At 52.7% G+C, this 21083-nt stretch overlaps 1 protein-coding gene and 1 long non-coding RNA gene across 7 annotated transcripts in view; one reads left to right on the top strand and one right to left on the bottom strand.

Annotated features, from left to right (window-relative positions):
* The window catches only part of TNFRSF8 (TNF receptor superfamily member 8), a 46400-nt gene that overhangs the window by 16975 nt on the left and 8342 nt on the right, over positions 1-21083 (top strand). For 4 of the 6 annotated variants that reach the window (XM_072828325.1, XM_072828320.1, XM_072828321.1 and 1 more), the window contains 6 exons: positions 2495-2611; positions 5808-5960; positions 12689-12782; positions 12986-13131; positions 14477-14578; positions 14659-14733. In XM_072828325.1, the coding sequence (XP_072684426.1) occupies positions 2495-2611; positions 5808-5960; positions 12689-12782; positions 12986-13131; positions 14477-14578; positions 14659-14733 (687 nt within the window). The remainder of the gene's footprint in view (positions 1-2494; positions 2612-5807; positions 5961-12688; positions 12783-12985; positions 13132-14476; positions 14579-14658; positions 14734-21083) is intronic. The other 2 variants (XM_072828323.1, XM_072828322.1) reach the window with 1 other exon arrangement.
* On the bottom strand, positions 8059-13694 carry LOC140634429 (uncharacterized). The gene is made up of 2 exons (XR_012031938.1): positions 13324-13694; positions 8059-10707 (listed from the first exon to the last, which is right to left on the bottom strand). It is a non-coding gene; the product is annotated as an uncharacterized lncRNA (long non-coding RNA).

Raw genomic sequence — 21083 nt, 5'->3', positions numbered from 1 at the left:
GGCTCTGGACTGCGGTCTTTCTTGGTCCGGGGAGGAGAGGGTCTCGAGGTCTCTTGGGGCTGAAGGCTTTGAGGGCCAGAGTAGATAATGGAAGAGGTCATTCGTTCCACGGCCGCCTGCGTGCCGGACGCTGAGGTGCCTGCAAGGGAGCAGGTGTCGGTTTGACGTCCTCCTGCGTCCCTCGACGACGGACGGGCCCCCCCTTCACTCCTGTTTGTTACTGAGTAGCCTTCCGTGGTGGGGGATACCACACATTGTTTAGTACTTTTTGGATATTTGGGTGGTTTCCTCTTTTTTGGCTGTAATGAATAATGAAAAAACAAGTCTTTGTGTTACTGTGTGCTTTCATTTCTCTGGGGTTTGTGTTCTTAGTTGACTTCTTATTAAGACTTCTTAGGATGCTGGGTTTGAGCCCTTCCTCCTGTAGCGGAGTCCAGAAGCCCTCCTTCCACCTGGTGGCTTGCCTTCCTGTTCCCTTTATGGTGTCTTTGCTAAAGAGATGTTTTTTTATTTGTTTTAAAAATTTATTTATCTGAGAGAGAGCATGTGTGCACATGTGTGAGCGAGGGGACTGGGAGAGAATTCTCCATCTGAGCTGACATCAGGGGTCCGGCGCTCAGCTCACTGAGCCACCCAGGTGCCCCTAAAGAGATGCTCTTAATTTTAACGTGGTCACTGGGCCTGGGGGGCTCGGTCGGTTAAGCATCTGCCTTCAGCTCAGGTCATGATTTCAGGGTCCTGGGATCCAGTCGTGCACCGGGCTCCTTGCTCAGTGTGGAGTCTGCTTCTCCCTCTCCCTCTGTCCCCCGCCTTCGCGCGTGCACGCTCGTTCTCTCTCAAATAAATAAATAAAATCTTAAAAAATTTTAATATAGTTACACAGATCCATCTCTCTCTTTGTGGCCGGTGCTTTTTATGGACTGCTTTATATCTTTTCCTCCACTCAAGTGTCAAAGACATCTGCACTTCTTTTCTAGAATCATTACCATTTTGCGTTTCACGCTTAGATCCGCTGTCCGCCTTGGCTTTCGTGTGCAGCGTGAAGCAGCGGCCGTGTTGAAAGTGTCCACCTGGATGTCCAGTCGAACCAGCACCTTTTATCAAACTGTCCTTTCCCCACTGTTTTACATGCCATTTTTGTGGTGAGCCAAAGGTGTGTAGGTGCCTGGGTCTGATCCTGGGCTTGATGTTCTGTTGCGTTGGTCTTTCATCTAGTCCGTGTGGATGCCATCCTGTCTCCAATCCTGTAGTTTTTCCTTAAGTCACAATGGATGGTTGAACAACTTCTGCACTTTTGTTCTTCAACATGGGACTGACTCTTCCTGGTCATCTGCATTTCTTTCTTTTTTTTTTTTTTTTTAAAGATTGTATTTATTCATGGGAGACATACACAGAGAGAGGCAGAGACACAGGCAGAGGGAGAAGCAGGCTCCATGCAGGAGCCTGATGTGGGACTCGATCCCGGGACCCTGGGTCACGCCCTGAACAGAAGGCAGACGCTCCACCCCTGAGCCACCTGGGCATCCTGGTTATTTGCATTTCTACATCCACTTTAGAATCAGCTTTTCATATTCCATAAAACATTCTTTTGGGATTTTGATTGGGATTGCATCAAATCTGTAGATCTGTTTAGAGAGAATCCGTATCTTTACAGCATCCAGTATGTGGGAAAGCCCTACGTTTCTTTAGATCTCCTTTATTTTTATGTATTTATTTTTGCTCAGGCCCGCTTGAACTTCTTCTCCCAGTAACATTGTGCTATTTCCTGTGTAGAGAGAGTTATAGCTTTGTGGCAGTGTTTCTGATGATGATGGGAATGGTATTCTTCCTTCGGTGTTTCGTGTTCTAACTCTTCGTTGTTGGTCTTGTTTTGAACCACGTGAACAGCCAGTGTGTGGCCGCCTCACCTGTCAGGGTAGCAGCTTCCTATGGTTCAGCCCAAACATGTAGACGCTCAGTTGATTTTGATGTGATAGCATTACATCCAAGCACCTTGCTAACTTCCCTTGTTAGTCCTAATAACAGATCCGCAGATTCTTTTGGGTTGTCTGTGTACCTAACGACGCCGTCTATCCATGAGAGCCTGACGTCTTCCTCTCCGGGCCCCGCTACTCTCACTCTTTTCCTTGCCTTCCCGCGTTGCCTGGTCCCCTGGTGCCACCCCAAGCAGACGTTGGGGCCAGTAGGCATCCTCGCCTCACGGCTGATCTCAGAGGGAAATTGCCCCCACCCCGGGTTTTGACATAGCAGTGAGGCCGGGGAGAGGGCATAGTGGCCGCGCCGGCCGCAGAGGGAAGAGACTGAAATCGGGGGCAGTTAGTGCTCTTGTCCTCTGTGGTTTTAGGCACATTCCTTCCCTCTCTGAGCTCAGGACTTTGAGAGATTGATGCAACATGTGTGGAGTTCGGGAGCCGGCCATGGAGCTGGGGGATGGCGAGTGGCTGTGGAGGTGGGCTGGCGGCCTGGCCTGGAGCTTCTCTGCTTCCTTTCCCAGGGCTGACTGCGCAGCAGCTGTGCCCACAGGGGTCCTCCGACTGCGGGAAGCAGTGCGAGCCTGACTACTACCTGGACCGGGACGGCCGCTGCAAGGCCTGTGTGAGCTGCTCTGGAGGTGAGGGCCTGGGGTTCCCGTCCAGGGGCAGCTTCCTGGGAGCAGAGGTTCTTGGCTGAGGATCTGGGGTGGGGAACCCCGAGTTCGTCCTGGGGCTGCACAGCCCTCAGGAGCCTAGCTCGCCTCACTGATGTCTCTGAGCAGTTGGCCTTTACTGAGTCCCACTGTCGACTGCGGGGCTTTGATGGTGGTGACCGCCTCTCAGAGACCTCCATTTGCTCACTCTTGCAAGGAAACCTTCGTTACCATCTACCCGTTCCAAATTGGTCTCACTGTTCTGCATAGCTGTCTTGGGGTGCGTAGGTTACGATTATCCCCATTGTACAGAGGGGAACGGGAGGCCTCACACAGGCCACGAGGCCTGGAGAGCAGCAGGGCTGGAGTTTAAATGTGGAGGTTCTGGGCTTTGGTCGCACTGCACTGTCCCCTAGAGCGTGCTGTAGACAGGCACTTACCGGGTGACTGCCGTGTACGCGGCCAGCTCACCACAGCCTCACAGCACCACCAGCCGCCCCGTGACGTCTGTGAGGGCCACGCAGGGCAGGGGAAGCTGCCAGGCCCCGACGGCCCTGGCTGGTCGCAGTCCCAGCCCGCTCACAGAGGCCACCAGAGAGGGGAACCGGGACTACGTGTCCTCGTCCAAGGTTGCTTTCTCCTCCTGGCTGAAGTCGAGGCCAGAGAAAGAACACTGCTCGTTGTCACTGGGGGCCACCGTTCCAGGTACTAAGCCACGTAGCAAGTTGTCTAAAACTTGGTGGCGAGAAACAAGCCATTCACTGTACTGAAGGGTTCCACGGGTCAGAGTCCAGATGCGGTGCTGTGGGGCGGCTGCTCTCTGCTCCACGGGTCTGGGGTTTCAGCTGGAAAATGTGAAGACGGAGGTGGGAATCCTCTGAAAGCATTTCCATTCATGGGGCCGGGGCTGATGCCTGCTGCTGCGGGGGCCTCAGTTGCTCTCCGTGTCGGCCTCTGTGTGGCTCACGTGGGGCCTCCCCAAGGCCTGGCGCTGGACCCCAAGGATGGGACGGGGGTGCAGACAAGCCCTGTCCCTTCTCTGAACCTGCCTCTGAAGTCACACGGTGTGACTTGTGCCAGTTTGCGCCTCTTGAGGCAGTCACGAACCCCACCAGAGTCCGTGGAAGGCGAGGAATCAGGCTTCTCGACGGGCAAGTGGCAGAGGTCTGGAAGAGCACACGGGGCTGGAAATGCTGTTCTGGCCATTTTTGGAAAAAATGCAGTCTGTCGTAGCCACCAGGTCAGATAGAGACACAAGAGGTGGCTCTGGGTCCGAGAAGTCCTTCAGCTGAAAGGGCGAAAGTCCTGCGCAGCAGTCGGTAGGCTACGGGGGTGAGAGCAGACTCTGGAGCCCAGGAGCTTCGGTTTGGCTTTACCAGTTTGCAGCTTAGAAACACAAACACGTTTCTTAATGTCTCTGTGCCTCAGTTTCTTCATCTGCAATGGGCATGGTAATAGCATTCTCTCAGAGAGCTGTTGTAGGAATTAAATAGGTTAAACTAGGGCAGCCCCGGTGGCGCAGTAGTTTGGCGCTGCCTGCAGCCCAGGGCATGATCCTGGAGACCCGGGATCGAGTCCCACATCAGGCTCCCTGCATGGAGCCTGCTTCTCCCTCTGCCCGTGTCTCTGCCTCTCTCTCTCTAGCTGTGTCTCTATGAATAAATAAATAAAATATTTTAAAAATAAATAAATAGGTTAAACTAGGTTAATCGGGGCAGAGGGCTAAGAATGGTACCTCATGCACTTGGTGGTATTGCTACCGCCTGGCTTGCTCTCAAGACATTTTTACTAATTTTTATTTATTTATTTAGAGAGAGAGTGTGTGTGTGTGCACGCACGTGGAGTGGGGGAAGGAGGAGGAGAGGGAGAGCATCTCAAGCAGGCTCCCTACTGAGCGCAGAGCCCCCACATGGGGCTTGATCCCACCATGTCCCTGAGATCATGACCTGAGCTGAAACCGAGGGTCAGCTGCTTAACTGACTGATCCATGCGGGTGTCCTCCCCATTCCGTGGTATTAGTACTGCCCTGCGCACACTTGATGATATTACTAGCTATAATCCTGATAATAGCTGTCACTGTCCCACGTCCTCTCTCTCACTGTTGACCTCACTCTTGCCCTCCACACAAATTCCCCAAATCCTCCCCAGGTTCCACACACTCTGGAGGTTTCAGGAAGAGGACCTGTGAGGTCCTTTACCGTTTGAGGTCTCTTAAGTATCCTGCTGAGAGAAGTCTTCCTGAGCAAGTCACATTTGTCTAATCTACTAACGTGGTGACTCTATTTTTCACCTATTTAGAGCACATAAAATATTCCCAAGCACATGTAAGTGCATTACTTCAGTAATGCACTTTTTAAAATAAAATCTCTAATACTTCTTTTATTTAGGGGAAAAAAACCCTTTTTATCATTGGAAATTTCTTTTTTTTTTATAAGATTTTATTCATTTGAGAGAGCGAGCACGAATGGGGTGAGGGGCAGGGGAGAAGCAGACTCCCCACTGAGCAGAGAGCCCGATATGGGACTCGATTCCAGGACCTGAGCCAAAGTCAGACATTTAACGGACTGAGCCACCAGGAGCCCCATTATTGAAAATTTCAAACAAATTCAGAAGTAGAATCAGGAATGGTCATGGACTTCACCCAGTTTTGAAGAATTATCAAGTCATGGTCAGTGTGGCTTCATCTTTACCCATGCCCGCTCACCCTGCCCTCTGGATTATTTTCTTTTAACACGTTTAATGCAGTATGATTGCCGTGCAGTGCAATGCACATGTGAAAAGTGTGCCACGTGGTACATTTTGACGTATGCAGCTGTGAAACCATCACCACAATCAAGGAAAATGATGAATGATCTCCCCAGAAAGTTTGCTTGTGTTCCTTATCATCTCTCCCACCGGTGTGCACACCCTGCCTCCATTCCCAGGCAATCATTCTGCTTTCTGTCACTGTGGAAGTGTTTGCACTTCTTAGCATTTTCTATCAGTATTATCATATAGTATGCTTTTTTTTTTTTTTTTGGCTTCTTTCACTCGGCCTGTTCTGAGCATGCCAACTGCTCAACAGAATAGTCACATGTGTGTTTGCTTCTGGGCAAATGCGTCTCTGCCCTCCTGGGGGTTCTCTGGACCCCCTGACCTTGTCATTTCAGATCCTTCCTCATGACCCTTCTCTGTCCCTTAGATGACCTGGTGGAGAAGACTCCTTGCACATGGAACTCCTCTCGCGTCTGTGAATGTCGGCCTGGCATGTTCTGTGCCACCTCAGCCACCAACTCCTGTGCCCGCTGTATCACCCACCCCGTCTGCCCACCAGGGATGGTCACCAAACCCCAGGGTAAGCTTTCTGCACCTCCAACCAAGGGGCTGAAGCCAGTACTCCTGTAGCTGAACTTCTCTGCACCCCCAACTGGGCAAATGATCTTCAGCCCTAGCTGTTACTATAGGTTAGGTTCGGGCCTTGGTTTTGTTTTAATCGTTAGATCAGGTAAGTGGAATAAAATCTAGATCGGTTGGCGGGGGGGTGGGGGGGGTGCCTGGCTGGCTCAGTTTGAAGAGCATGTAATGCTTGATCTTGGGGTTGTGAGTTTAACCCCCACGTTGAGGTTACTAAAAAATACAAATAAACTTAAAAGAAATCTAGGTTTGGCATTTTGGTAAGAGATTCTGATAATTTTTTTAAAAATTCTTCCTTCTGAAATTGTTGGCCTAGTAAAATCTTGACTTGTTTGAAAGGCCATTTCGTTGACTCAAGATAGAGCAATATGAAATTTTTGAAGATGGCTCCAACTCAAGGCGGTAGACATTTGAGATGCCTGGCTGACTCAGTAGAGCCTGTGACTCATGATCTCAGGGTTGGGAGTTTGAACCCCATTTGGGCATAGAACTTACTTTAAAAAAGGCAACAAGAGAAAACAAAATAAGGTGGTAGACACATGCCAGAGTGCAGAAAAATACAAACTCTTGATGGTGGGGGAGTGGGGGGAGAGGCTAATCAGCACACAAGAGATTTCAACAAATTTCTAGAAGGTGGAGCACAGATGGAAGGGTGGTGACAAATGAAATCAGAAGGAAGCTGCCCCTGGAATTTGCTCCACGAATGCTGCAGGAAAAGTAAGCGGTAACTTGCTCTTAAGACCCCACAGAAGCTCTGAGCTCAGGGCAGGCAGTGAACTGAAGGATGGGAGCGAAGCGGAGAACTGAAAAGTGCAGTGCGCTGCAGCTTCATCTTGAAAATAAGAACTGAATACTCGGGACAATGGTATTCCACAGACACCGACCAGTGTGAACAGATGGTGCCTGGGTTTTCATCCTCTGGTGAAAATCATCAACTCCTTGGCTGCAGACGCTGAAGGAGTATCTGGAGAAACATAGGGCTGCTGGTGCGGTGCTGCCACCGTGGTGTAAAGGCCTCTTGGGTTGTGTATTTGGGGGGTACAGCCTGTTGATAGGCTACCCCTGCTAAGTCCCCCTGAAGTGCCAGCCCACGCTCCCCACCACGGGCCGAGTCTCCCAGGTGGACCTCCTCCTCGGGGAAGAGACCCGCTGTGGAAAGGACATGCTACCACCACAGCGGAAGAGACCCCACCAGCTACTGGAATATTCACACTCCTTTCTAAGTAAGTATGAGTGAGCAGTAAAGTTCTTCAGACTGACAAGGAAAACCAGCAGCGTGAAAAAGAATAGCAAGACACATTAACAGGAAAACTGACTATGAATGAAGCAATAGAAATTGCATTAGAAATAGGAATAGAAGTCTAAAAATTTAAATTAGCTTCCACAGAAAAATTCAAGAACTTGCTGCATCCGTGGCAGAGAGAACAGAATGCTGTGAAAAAGAGACCGTAAGAGAAGAGGACAGAAAAAGGCTTTTAGAAAGTGTGCTTGGTACCAGGTACTGCCTCTCAGCTCTCACTTCACCGTCAGCCACCGGCTGCGCAGTAAAGGACCGGACTCTCCACGGTTTCCCCTAGTGAACATGACGCTAAGCTTTGCCGGTGCCAGGGCACTGGGGAGCCACTGCAGGAAGGAGGCTTCTTGTGGCTGCATTTGCTTTTTCTTGCTCTTACTGTGCACTCTGTCAGCAGGACACATGCGTGGGGCCATCTGGTCGTGCCCTGCCCCAGAGTAGACGGTCCCTGGGCAGCCTCACAGCCCCAGCCTGGATCTGGTGATCACCTTGGTGTGACCCTCCCAGTAGGGACACTGGTGTGCTCCAGGCCTTGTGTCAGCAGAAGTGCCATAATTCCCTCCACGCACCCTGTACCCCAAGCCTTGGGTCTTCTACATTCTCATTTCTCATGGTCCTCTTGACCTGGTCATTGTGGCTTCCAGGCCTTGTACCCACAGCAGTGCCCCAACTTTCCTTGTATACTTGACCTGAAAAATATGAGACTTCAGATCGAAAGGACCTACTAAAAGCAGAGCAGGATGAATGAAGGTGACCCACACCATAATAGATGTGTTTATTCTCTAGTTGACAGACATTTGGGTTATTTCCAGTTTGGAGCTATTATGAATAAAGCAATCACAAAAATTCTTGTACAACTCTGTGTAAAACGTATCTTTTTGTCTGTCATGAGTATATACCCAGGAGATGGTCACGGTGCTGGCCGCACAGAACGTCTTTGAGGGCCAGTTCAAAGCCTGCCACTACCTATGATCTGACCTTACCACCTAGTTTTACAGATGGAGAGAATCATTCAGGCAGAGCTAGAGCTGGGCCACGAGGATCCTGAGTTCCAGCCTGGAGTACTCTCTACCAGACCACATCAGCAACTCCTTAGTTGTGAACCTAGAATTTTCTATTTGATTAAGATACAATTATGTTTGAAAGCAGAAAAAAGCCCAAAACATTTTCAGACGTAAAAGGGCAGAAAGATTTTCCCTCATGTGTCTTCTCTCAGAAAGTTACTTGAAGATGTTATCTGGCTAAATGAGGGGCTAAAAACAAAAAAGCCCTGAATCTGGAAAACAGGGACTCTATCCCAGGAGAGCAGAGAAGTCCCAGAATGACAGCTGTATTGCAGACCAATTGAGCCAGGTAAGAACAGATGAATGGAGGAGGGCTCCAGTCAGTTGTCTCGTCTGCAGGAATGAATGAAAGAATTGCAGTGAACTTCATGAGTAGTACGTTTGAGAAACTTGATGATATGAAGGCACATCGTTTTTTTATCAGCAAGAAAAAGAAACACAATTGGAAACTCTAGGGAAAATAAAAAGCTGACAAGAAATTAACACTGCAAATACGAAGATAAAAATTTCATCAGATTTTAAGCACTTCCTGGATGCACAAAAAAGAGAACCCATTTTGACCTTGATGCTAAGACCATTGTCATTCCCATGGCCCAAGGATTAGGTGTTTGGATTTAAAGAGAAGTATTTCAGTCTGGTAAATAATACCCTTTTTAGTTCTAAGTTGGGATTAAGAGTGGGTAGTTTCTTTTTCTTTTTTTCTTTTTCTTTTTTTTTTCCTCTTTCAGTGGCCCTTACCAGAGAACACAGGCAGACTAAGTAGGGGCTAGACAATACCTTCTGTTCACCTCCAGACTTAAAGGAGGAGGGAAAGGGGAGGGTCACTAAACCAGGGAAGGAAGGAAGGCTAAGGGGAGGTATGATACATGCAGAGGTCCAGAGGCACCCAGGGAGCACTGGGGCCACCTTCTCCACTTAGAGAGAAGGACAGTCCTTTTTTTTTTTTTTTTTTTTTTTTTTTTTTAAGATTTTGTTTATTGGGGCACCGGGGTGGCTTTCTGCTTTCGGCTCAGGTCATGATCTCGGGGCCCTGAAATCTCGGCGTCCTGGATGGAGTCCTGTATCAGCCTACTGCTCCCTCTGCCTTTCCCCTGTTTATGCTCGTGCTCTCTCTCTCTCTCTGTCTCTCTCAAATAAACAGGGATAGCAAGGGGGCACAAGTCGGGGTGGGGAGGAGGGGCAAAGGGAAGGGACAAGTAAACTCCCTGCTGAGCAGGAAGCCCAACTCGGGGCTTGGTCCCAGGAACCGAGGACTCCAGGACTCCAGGATCATGACCTGAGCCAAAGGCAGGTGCTTAACCAGCTGATCCGCCAGGCGCCCCTGCAGTTCTGTTGCTGGCTTGCAGCAGGTGTTCCTGTGGGAGCTGAGACACAGGCTGCCTTAGAGGCCAGAGGGCTCTCTCCTCATGGTGCTACCCGGGGGTAGTAGCCGCAGGTGGTGTGTTGGAACTTGAGAACACCTCCAGCCCCCTCCAAGTCAACTCTTAGTGACAACAATGACATCTTAAATGTAATTCAAATACTGATTTGCAAATAAATAGAAATTATTGTGACAAATCATATCATCTTCCTCGTAGCCTAAAGCCTGCGGGCTTCAATAAGTGAGGTTATAGTCTGGTGACCATGAGGAAAGACAGCATCTATTCGGAGACCCTCCCCGAAAGAGGAGAGTTCCTCAGGACCCTACTAATCCAAGAAGGAAATTAACCCTTGCTTCGCTTTCTCTTCAGAGTGTTTAAGGAAAAGTCTGAGAAGCATCACGAGAGCTTTTTAGAAGGGAAATGAGTGTGGCTGAGATATTTGCTTTGTGCCACAGCCGAGGAGGGGTGCTGCCACCAGGGACACGGTGGAGAGGGACGTGGTTGCCTGTGACCTACTTCAGACGGGGCCGGTTTTCGTGACCCTAGGGAGGGAGTTAATTATAAACTTGCAGGAGTGTGCTCGGCCCGGGGAGGAGGTGGCGTGGTCCGGTGGAGTGTGCGCAGGAGCCCTGCCTTCTGGCTCCAGCTCTGGCTCTGTGGTTCTCTCCCATCTGTAGAAACAGGGAGCTGGGTCAGATCAGAGAAGACCGTCTCTGAATGGATCTCAAAGACATTCCCTCTGGTCAGCACAGTGACACAGCCTTTCCCCTCCGAAGTACGCAAGGGCGATGAAGTTACACGTCCTCACAGGTCTGCGGGAACATTCAAGGCGCTGTCGTTAGCCGTGTAGTAGCTTCAGACTGCAAACGACCCAGACGTCCAGCCGCTGGTGAGCGGATAATAAACGGTGGAACCTCTCTCCACTGGAGGACTGCTCCGCGCACATAAGTGGACTTCAGAAATACTGTGCTGAGAGAAGGAAGCCGAGAGAAAGCAGTCAGACCCCGGAAAGTACAGACTGCCTGATTCCATCCATGAGATCCTAAAACAGGCAAACTAATCTGTAATGATACAAAGCAGACCAGTGGTTGCCTGAATGTGGGAGGAGGATTTATGGCAGAAGGACCCTAGGGAGCCTTCTGGGATGGCGAGAATGTTCTAGACCTTGAATGGAAGTAGAGCTACTTGGAAGGATACATTCTCCAGAACCCATCAGACTGTACAACAGAGGGGACATTTTCTTCCATATAAACTATGCCTTAATAAAGTTGATTTCAAAAGAAAGGAATTTTGTTAAAAATCAAGGCTGTGTTTAACTCTCAGGAGATAGTATTTAAGTCCATTTATTTACGTGTACTTATCAGGTTTCCCTTTGAGATAAAATCAGAAGGTCTAGAGCCACCAAGCCACCTTCCTGTAGGATCACAGTTGGCTGGAGATGAGGCGCAGCTTTTCCACTTTGGTCTTTTGAGCCACACACCTGCGTGTCTCCGCCAGCTCTCGCCGCAGGGATAGTGGGTGACAAGCCGCGTGGACGTTTCAGGGTTCAGCTCTCCCCCGGGGCTCCGCTGGGGGCCTTGCTGTCTTGCCTGGGTTCGCGGGGTTGGTTTCGGCTTGCTTTGAGTGCTTCTCCTATATCTGGGACCGCTGGGGCGGCCAGCTGCCCGGAGCGCCCTCCCCTCCCCGGACCTTACGAGTCGCGGGGCTTCGGTGAGGCGGGAACACAGACGCCTTCCCCAGCTGAGGAGGTGGACCGTGACGTGATCCACCACGCTGACCCGTCCCTTTGCTAATTAAATCCTTGCTTTGGGGAGGAAGGCCTAATTTTTAAGAACAACTTTATTGCAGTATGTTTGACAGACCACAGAATGTACCAATTTTACGTGTGTAATTCAGTGATTGTAAAGACATTTACGGAGTTGTAAACCCGTCCCCACGATCTGAGAAGCCTCACGCCTTTAGTGGTCAGTCCCTGTGTCAGTCCCCACTGGCGTCCCCACCAGACAAGCACCGATCCTACTCTCTGTCCCTCCAGATTAACCTTTTCTGGACAGTTCCAGAACACGTGTCCGTGTCAGGTTTCTTTCACTGTGCATCGTACTTTTGAGGCTCATGCACACGGTAGCATTATTGCCACGTGATATTCTGGTACAGGTATTGTCTGTCCATTTATCAGTTGATGGACATTTGGGTGTTTCCCCTTTTTTGGCTGCTGTGAAGAACACTGCTGTGGACAGTCGTGTACATGTTTTAACACGGCTGCTCACCAGCCTCTCCCAGGCCCTCGGTCTCCTCCCTCCCCAACCTATGGGGCGCCCCGCCTTCTGTTTCCTCTGCGTAGATAGCCCCCCCAGACACCCCGGCGACAACCCCCTCAGGGAAGCCTGCCCAGTCGGACGAGGTGGGTCCCCCTGTTACACGGAGCCCACGTGCCTTCGTGTGACACCTGTGTCTCGTCTGTGGGCCCTCCCACGCCTGTGAGCCTCTGACGTAGGTAGAGATCCTGTCTCTTTGAGTTAGTGCCACGACCCAGCTCCCGGCACAGTCCCCGGGACATAATAGGTGCTCGTTAGAGAGTTGTTGCATGGACAGAAGAAAGGGAGGGAAAGGAGGAAAGAGGCTCAGGACACCAGCCTGGGTCTCCTGGGCTGCAGCGTCCTCCTGGCCTCACCCTGCTGTCTCCTGGAAGTTACCTGTCCTTTTTTTTTTTTTTTTTTTTTAAGATTTTATTTTGAGAGAGAGAAAGAGAGAGAGAAGGGAGAGGACAGAGAGAGGGAGAAGCAAACGCCCCACTGAGCAGGGAGCCTGATACGGCTCCATCCCAGGACCCTGGGGTCATGACATGAGCCAAGGGCAGACGCTTACCCGACTGAGCACCAGGCGCCCCTGGAAGTTACCAGTCCTGCTGGGCAGGGCTCCTTGACACCAACTCTAAGCCCTGTCCCTGCAGGTACGGCTGAGAGGGCTGCCCCCCGTGAGCTGCCTCCCCCCGAGGCCCACCCTGCGTGCAGCATCAACCCAGACGACAGCACGGCGCCCACCAGGTGACTCCCTGGCTCTTTTGGGGGCCGCCAGGCTGGAGGTGGAGGTGGAGGTGGAGGTGGGCCTGGGCTGGATCTGTGTGCCGAGGTGACGGGTCACTCTGGAGGCTGTGTGCCCGCCCTGTGCTGGCGCCCCCGGGGGTGATTCCTGAGCACACGCTTCCCACTGGGGCTCAACCGCCCGTCTCCGCCTTCTCTCCTGACAGCACCACTGCCTCTCTGGTCCCCACGGCAGACCCCCAGCCCAGTAAGGAGCGTGGGGGGCCCATCACCCGCGCCTGGGGAGACCCCTCCATATCAACAAGCACTCCCGTCTCGTTCTCCTCCACCGGGAAGCCCGTTCTGGTTTCAGGTAACGACGGCCTCCCGGAAAGAGGGTCTGGCTCCTAGAGGGCCCAAGGGGGGAGGCTTCTCTCTGGGCAGGGGGACCCCAAGGCTCATCCCAGGTTTCGGGCCTGTTGGGCGGGTGCCCTGCCTCGGTTAGGGGCCGGGATTGGATTCACAGCCTCATCCCCAAGGCTCATAACCACCCCTCAGAAAGTACCCGGTGAGCGAAGACGTGACCTTGACTATTGCTTAATCCCTTTGAGCCTCCTTAGTCGCCTGTGAAACCGTCCCGCCACGTGGCCCGCAGGGCAGGAAGCAGTGTGGTACTGTCGCTGGCACGGCCCTGGCTCCTCGACCCGCCAAGGGCCCCCCCCCCCCTTCGGGGCTTGCAGTCCTAGCATCAAACAGCAGGTGGCAGCCGCCCTCCGTCCAGCGGTCCGCAGAGCGCAGCCCCGCGCGGCCCCAGCTCCCTGAAGAGCCAGGGCGGCCCCCAGCTTCCCGGGGCCTGCTGCACAGCGAGGTTTGAGAAGCCCACACGTGGCACGTACTGCTTTTTAACATCTAAACGTGGACCTAACAGTAACTCGATACACGATCTTCATAAGGGACAAAAGGAAAAAAGGAACAAGTACTCACTTAAGTTGTAAAAAACAAAACAAAACAAAGCAAAAAAATCCAGAGAGTGGTTAAGCGCGTGGGAGCTGGAGCTGCCCCCCCCCGGGCCGGGCTCGGACCAAGCGTGGTTTTTGTGGTTTACCCCTCGCCAGTTAAGTGAGTTTCTTTTTGCAAGCCTCAGTTTCCCTCGTTTGTGAAAGGAGATGGTGATGGTGCCCCCGGGGTGTTGGGGGAACAGGTGCTGAGGTGCGTATGTGCAGAGGGGACGCTGTGCCTGCCCTCACGGAGCTTCCCCCCCCCCCCCAGGGGAGCTGGGAGCCACACAGGAGCCCACGCTCAGCCTCTGCACTGCTCTGCCCGCCCCACCCTGACCCCGCTGCCCGGGGCCACGCCTGGCCTGTGCCCTCCTCCATGGCCCCCAGACAGCGGGCTCTCCGACCGCTCGTGCTTCGTCCTGGCCCCTCGACTTCTCAGTTTCGCACTGTCTAGAAATGGTTTGCCCTTCTGCCAATTACTTAGCCTCCCTGACGAGCTCCCTAGAGCCAGGTGGGTAAGGGCCGCACAGGGAAGTGGACACCTGGGGAAGGACGGGGTCCTGCCAGCCACTGTGCCGTCTGTGCCCCGGGAGAAGGAGAGCATGGTCTGGGGTGAGGACTGTCCTGCGCGCTTGCGGCAGGGCCCCCGGTGCTGCCGTGACGTCTGCTTCAGAGCCCACCTGTGTCAGGGCAGCTGGTGCAGCGCCGCCTGTGTTCCAGGGCCCGTGCTCTTCTGGACGGTCGTGATCCTGGTGGTGGTCTTGGGCTCCGTCTCCTTCGTCCTGTGCCACCGGAGGGCCTGCAGGAAGTGGATTCAGCAGAGTGAGTGGATGTGGCCTGGGGCCCGGGGCGGGCGGGGGCCGTGCACTAGCCCGGAGGGTCTCTGCCCTGGGTGCCTCCAGCCGACTGCGCTGTCATTTCAGAGCTGCACCAGTGCTACCCTGTCCAGACCTTCCGGCCCAAGCCGGAGCCTGCGGGTAAGTGTCCAGATGTCCACAGGGCTCCTTGGGCCGCGTGGAGACAGCAGCTCTGGGCCCTGGTCTGGGGCGCCCTGTCTCCACAGCCTTGCCCGGCAATGAGATGCGGGTGGGAGCGTCCTCCGGGTGTTTGGGTGGCGGGCTGGCACGAAGGCTTAACATCCGTCTTGTCTTTCATCCTTTCCTCCACGGCGCTGCCCCCCAGGCATTCCTGAGCGCCTCCACTTCCTTCCTCCCCATCGCTCTGCGCCCCCTCCCCTGCTGGCCGCGGGGGGGCATAGGGGTCTGTAGGGCAGCTGGTAGGGCTGGAATCTTGGTCCTACTCCTTAGGGCCCACATGGCCTCAGTGAGGTTCTTCATTCCTCTAGCCTCCTCACCTGTGGGAGGGGGCAGTGGGACCTAGTTCAGGGGGAGGGGGTGGGTGTGGGCCTAGTTGTGGGAGGCCCGTCCAGTGCCCTGCAGAGCACAGGCGGCCTGTTTCCTCAGCAGGAATCTCCGGGCCTTCTGATTTCTAGGCTGTTCTGAAGCCCTCCCTGGCCCTCGCTCTCTGATCCCAGGCCAACTAGTAGTGCAGGCCACCTGTCAGAGCCCCTGCCCTGTTTCTAGCCGTCACCTGGAGTGTGTGTGGGGTCCCAGCCATCTGTGCCAAGTGCCTTTTCTCTCCCGTACAGCCCTTTCTAGGCAGGGCAAGGTCTTCATCAGCTCTCTACAAGCACTGATTGAGCACCTACTGTGTGCCGGGCCCTGATCACAGGGGAAGGAGTGAGCAATTGCCTGGGCTTCCCTTTCTGGTTTCAAGGCTGGCTCCCCCAGTGGGTGAGCCCGCGGCCTCCCAGGGAGGTGGGTGATGATCCCTGTTCCATCAGGAAGACTCAAGGCTCAGAAATGTGGGTAACTGGCCAGGGCCACACAGCCGGTGAGACCCAGACTTTGCAGACTGCGTTCTCGGAGGGCTCAGACCTGTCACGTCTGCCTCCTCCCCTCCAGCTTTGGCCACTCCCAGTATCCACCCACGAACCCGGTGGTCAGCCTCAGGCTGGTCAGGGCCCTCTCGCCCCCCACCCCCGTCTCCCCAGGGCCCCGGGAGACCCTCACTGCGGCCCGCCTGTTGACTTGGGGCACAGACCTTATCCACTGAGGCCTGTTTTGAATTTGATGAGTTTCACAGCAGGTGCTCGTGCGCCCTTAGCAAGGGGGGTTTTTGTGTTTTGATAGTTTCAAGCCTTTTTCCATGAGCTGTCAGCCTTAATGTCTCATTGAAACCTGTGTTTGCTTTCTTGACATTTTTCTAGTATTAGAATTTCCATTGCTGTCAGTTTATTTTTTTCTTCAAACCTTCGTGATGGCAGTTTTGCCACAGAGAAAGAGAGAGAAAAACAGCACCTTCTCTGAAGAAGCCAGACCTACAAGAAACCAAGCCCTGAGACTCAGTGGCGACCATCCTGTTTGGGGCTGTTTCTGGCCCTCGGGCTTCCGGCGGGTCCTTGGCGGGGGGGGGGGCCTGGGTCCCCAGCCTGAGATGGAGGGAGGGCGAGGCCGGGATAAGCACGCAGGGCTCAGGCTGAGAATTCCCTCCGGAGCAGTGGGTGCTGAGGGGGCGAAGGGGATTTCATTCCATGCTTGCTCACTCAGGAATTCCCGTCATTGTGTCGTTGTCCAGGTGGCCCTGTGCTGGGTACAGAGACGGGCTCGAGCTCTCCCTAGCTTCCAGACTCAGGGCCAGCAGGATGGGCCTGCGTGCCGCCCTCCCCCCCCCCCCCCCCCGGGAGCTCCTGTGCTTACCAGCCGTCCCTTGAATTGATTTGACTTCACGCCACGTGTCCTCCGTGGCACGTGTTTGCAAAGCACATACATGTGCACAGTGGACCTGTGAGGCACCTTTTTTTTTTTTTTTTTTTTTGGTGCAAAAAGGTGATTTTATTAAAGCACGAGGATGGGACCCGTGGGCAGAAAGAGCTGCCGCCACATCTGCTGGTTTTGGTCCCATTTCACAGATGAGGAGCCAGGGCATGGGAAGGTGGAGGGATTTGTTGAAGGCCACTTGGTTCATAGGCAGCACGAGCAGGATTCTGTTGTTCTCGGGGGTGCGAAAGGGCCTCTTGCCTCAACACCATTGACGCGTGGGACCAGATCATCCTTGGCTGTAGGGGGAGGTTGGGCAGGGTCCTTGGTCTGTAGACCCCCCCTCCCGGCTGGGACGATGCTGCTGAGTGTCAACCTGGGGGTGGGAATCGTGCCTGGTTGAGAAACACTGACTAATGTTCTTGTTTCACGGACGCTAGAGTCATTCTCTGCTATTTCGGGCAGGTTTAAGTTGGAAAAAAGCTTTGTGTTGTCCTGAAACAGTTTCAAGCCGGTGGAAGAGTCACAGGACAATACAGAGAACTTGCTTTTCTGAACTCTGAGATAAGGTAGTGACGTGATGCCGTATCATCTCCAGGTACCTTGGCCTGTGTTCACACAAACGAGGGCGTACTTTTACGCAACGTAGTGACACGGTCAAAGAGACGTCACCCTGATGCGCTGCTGCCAACTGACTCTCAGACCCCATTCCGTTCCTTCACTTGTCCCAACCATATCCTTTGGAGCAGAAGAAGCCGGCTCAGGATTGTGTGCCGCATCGGGCTGTCGGGTCTCTCGGGTCCCTCCAGCTAGTTCCATTCCTGTCTTTTCCGTCACGTTTGCAACCTGGCCACTTTTGAGGATTCTACCCCTGAGTTGGCAGATGTCCCTCGCCTTGGGTTTGCCTCGTGCGTCCTCACGATCAGAGATGGGGTCAGGTCGTGCGTCTTTGGAGGCGGGAGGATCCCGGGAGGGCCGCTGAGCTCCCGTGGTGGCGGCCCCCCTGCTAGGTGCCCGCCAGTCCCTTTGTGGGCATGGCCGGCTCTGAGCACCTGACGTGAGCAGCGCCTGCCAGCTGCCCCAGCACGAGACTGATCTTTTCTCCTTGGCAAACAGTGAGCTCTTTTGGGGATTTACTTCGAGGATCTGTGAATAAGCTCCTCATCACTCTCTCCTCCTCCTCCTGTCCTTCTGTCTGCGTGGACTCGGGGCTTTCTCTTTTATTCTCTTGCCATCATTATTTAACTTGATGTTCACGTTAGGCTGGCAGGGGCCCTTGAAGCTGCCCCCAGTGTTGTCCTGTCCCATCCTTCCTGTTCTGAGCACTTCCTAAGGTGACCCCCGACTTACCTGGTACTTTGCTGCCTCACCCTGGAATCAGCTGCATCTCCAGGGAGCCCCGATCAGAACCTAGGGGTGCCGGTTGCCAAAGCCTGGCCGAACCTCTGTGCCAGGCTCCTTCCTCGGGTCTGTTCTTCCCACAGCAGCCGGGCCTCCAGGCCAGATGGAGGCTGCGACTGAAGGGGCGGGGGGGGACTGGGATGGACGGGACCTCTAGCGTGGGACCTCTAGCGTAGGTGTCACAGCTCAGGTGCCTGGCTGCAGCGGCCCTAACAGCAGCCTCGGAGATCCCGTGCACTTGTCCCAGGGAGGCCACCGACACCTGGTGTGTCCTGGACTCACGTCCTCGTGTCCCAGATACATTTACAAGAAGATCATAGTTATTCCCCAAAGCAAGGAAACCAATAAACGAAGCCAGTGGACTGAAGCCACATTTTTAGGGCAAGTGCACTTAGGAAGTCTGACCTCTGTCCTTGGCCCATTTTGTTCTGGGTCTTTATCAAAGTCCACACGTGGGTTGTAACGCAGCGGTAGGCAGACGCTGGTGCCTTTGGATTTTGACATTTCATGCTTGTTTCCAAGAGTTGGTATCAAATGCTGAGTTTTCTTTTTGGGGTGATAGAGCGTCGTGCCACGTCAACATCCGGGGCCCACGACGTGCCAGGCAGCCTCCTGCACACTGTCCCTTTTTCACATTTAAGTTTTTAAAGTCTTTTATTTATTTATTTTTTTATTTATGATAGTCACAGAGAGAGAGAGGCAGAGACATAGGCAGAGGGAGAAGCAGGCTCCATGCACCAGGAGCCTGATGTGGGATTCGATCCCAGGTCTCCAGGATCGCGCCCTGGGCCAAAGGCAGGCGCCAAACCGCTGCGCCACCCAGGGATCCCCTAAGTTTTTAAAGTCTTAAACAGACTTCAAGTTTTAGAACAGTTTTAGGTTTGTAGAATATTTGAAAAGCTAGTGCAGAGTTTCTGTGTACCCCACGCCCAGTTTCCTCCGTCATTTACATCTTCTATTAATTTGTTGCAATAAATGAGGCAATATTGATACTTTACCATTAACTAAAGGCCTTACTCTATTTAGGTTTCCTTAGGGTTTTTTTTTGGGGGGGGGGTTATGAGTGTTCTTTTTTTTTTTTTTTTTTACGAACTTTATTTATTAGAGAGAGCCCATGAGTTGAGGGGGACAAGGTGTAGAGGGAGGAGAGGCACACACCCGCAGAGCAGGGAGCCCCACGAGACACTCGACCCCAGGACCCTGGGATCATGACCTGAGCTGAGGCAGACGCTTAACCGACTGAACCACCCAGGTGCCCCAAGTTTATTAACGTTTACCCACCATATTTTTTACTATTCTAGGCTCCCCCCAGAATACCACGTTACATTTAATTGTCATGTCTGCTCGGGCTCCTCTGGACTTTTCTGACTTTCCTGTTTTTGATGACCTTGGCAGTTCTGAGGAGCATGGGCCGGCCAGTTATGTGCAGGATACCCCTCTATTGGAATTTGTCTAATGTTTTCCCCTGATTACAGCGGGGTTATGTGTTTGGAGGGTGGGGGAGACGGCCGTTCTCATCACCTCGTAGGAAAGCACATGCTCCCTGTGTGACTACTCGTTGGGCACCTTCACATTTCGAGGCTCATTTAATCTCCATAAAGATCCTCCAAAGTTGGCGTGATGTGTCCCATTTTCCAGATACGAGGACTAAGGCTGGGAAGGTGGAGTGATGTTATGTTGGGGGTTCCCTGCCAGGAAGGCCTCTGCTTCAAGACTGATGAGCTGCCTCATTGTTTTGCATCTGGCTTGTTTTCAGGTTTTGGGTTATTCTAAATACCACCTCTGCGCACGGCCTTGTTGTGTTCTCCCGGGTTATTTCCTGAGGGTGTGTCCCTGAAGAGGGATTACTGGGTCAAAGGGTGTGAGGTCTTCATTGCCACATGGCTCTTGAGAAACATGGAACCGGTTCACAGGGCATGAACCACTATGTTCCTTTTTACCCACATGCTCTCCAAGACTGAATTTTACATTTTTATTTTATTTTATCTCGTTACTTTGTTGTGCTCTTTCCCCCGCCACCCAGCTCACTGCTGGCTGTTGGTAAAACTCAACACCCCTCTCCAAGGACAAACATAAGGCTTCACAGACATCATTTAAAAGAATGTGCCTCCTGCTGAGCTGGTCATATGATTTTTATCCTTTGTTTTGTTAATGTAGGGTGTCACATCAGTTGATTTGTGGATGTTGCACTATCCTTGCATCCCTGGAATAAATATTACTTGATCATGTTAAAATAAGTAAATAAATAAGATAAAAGAATGTGCTTCGGGCCAGGGAGCAGTGGCTTGGGTAACAGACAATGGCCACCTAGCAGGAATGAGCCGTGGCCTCCCAAGGTGACCACTCTGCTGGGAGCAGCAGTTACTAGGCGGAGGAAACTGTGCATTTGTTAAATCAAGACTCCAGAAGGGGCGCCTGGGTGGCTCAGCCAGTTAATCCTCCAGCTCTTAATTCCAGCTTAGGTGGTGATCTCAGGGTCGTGAGATGGAGCCCTGTGCTGGGTGTGGAGCCTGCTTGAGGTGCCTTCTCTCCCTCTGCCCTGCCCCTCCTCCCCACTCTCTCTCTTTCTCTTTTTCTCTAAAAAAAAAAAAGAAGAAGAAGAAAGAATCCAGAATTGTGGCATTTTATGTGTGTTTTTCTTTTGACCGTCATTCTGGTTCATTTCCTCTTTAGACACTTTTACCTGCTGATAGTCACTTAGAAGGTACGTGTAAGAGTTTTCCCCAAACTAACCTAGTGTCTACACAGCACTTTCAAACCGCCTGTCTTGTTTATCTTACTGCAGTTGGTTGGCCTTCAGCATTTCAGTTAGGATTCGGGGCTCATGGGTCCCCGAGCTGCTGAAGTCAGAGTGTTCTGGAGGTGACTTAGCTCACTGGCATTTTCAGAGCAGATTTCTCCAGTCAGGTCTGCACATGGCACAGCATATTCCAAGTCTCTGAGGAGACTTCCTCAGGGATCATCTGGGCTGTGTGTCCCCAGACACACAGGAGGTGATTGGCCCCAGGGTAGACCGACGCCTGGATGCCATCTCCAGCTTTCTCAGATGACCAGTGGGCCGTGGCTAAATGTCAACATATACTTGGCCATGACCTGGCCCCGTATTT

The sequence above is a fragment of the Canis lupus genome, chromosome 5, assembly GCF_048164855.1.
Source record: "Canis lupus baileyi chromosome 5, mCanLup2.hap1, whole genome shotgun sequence".
NCBI lineage: Eukaryota > Metazoa > Chordata > Mammalia > Carnivora > Canidae > Canis > Canis lupus.
The sequence above is the reverse complement of the archived record's forward strand: the minus strand, read 5'-3'. Positions and strand labels throughout refer to the sequence as shown.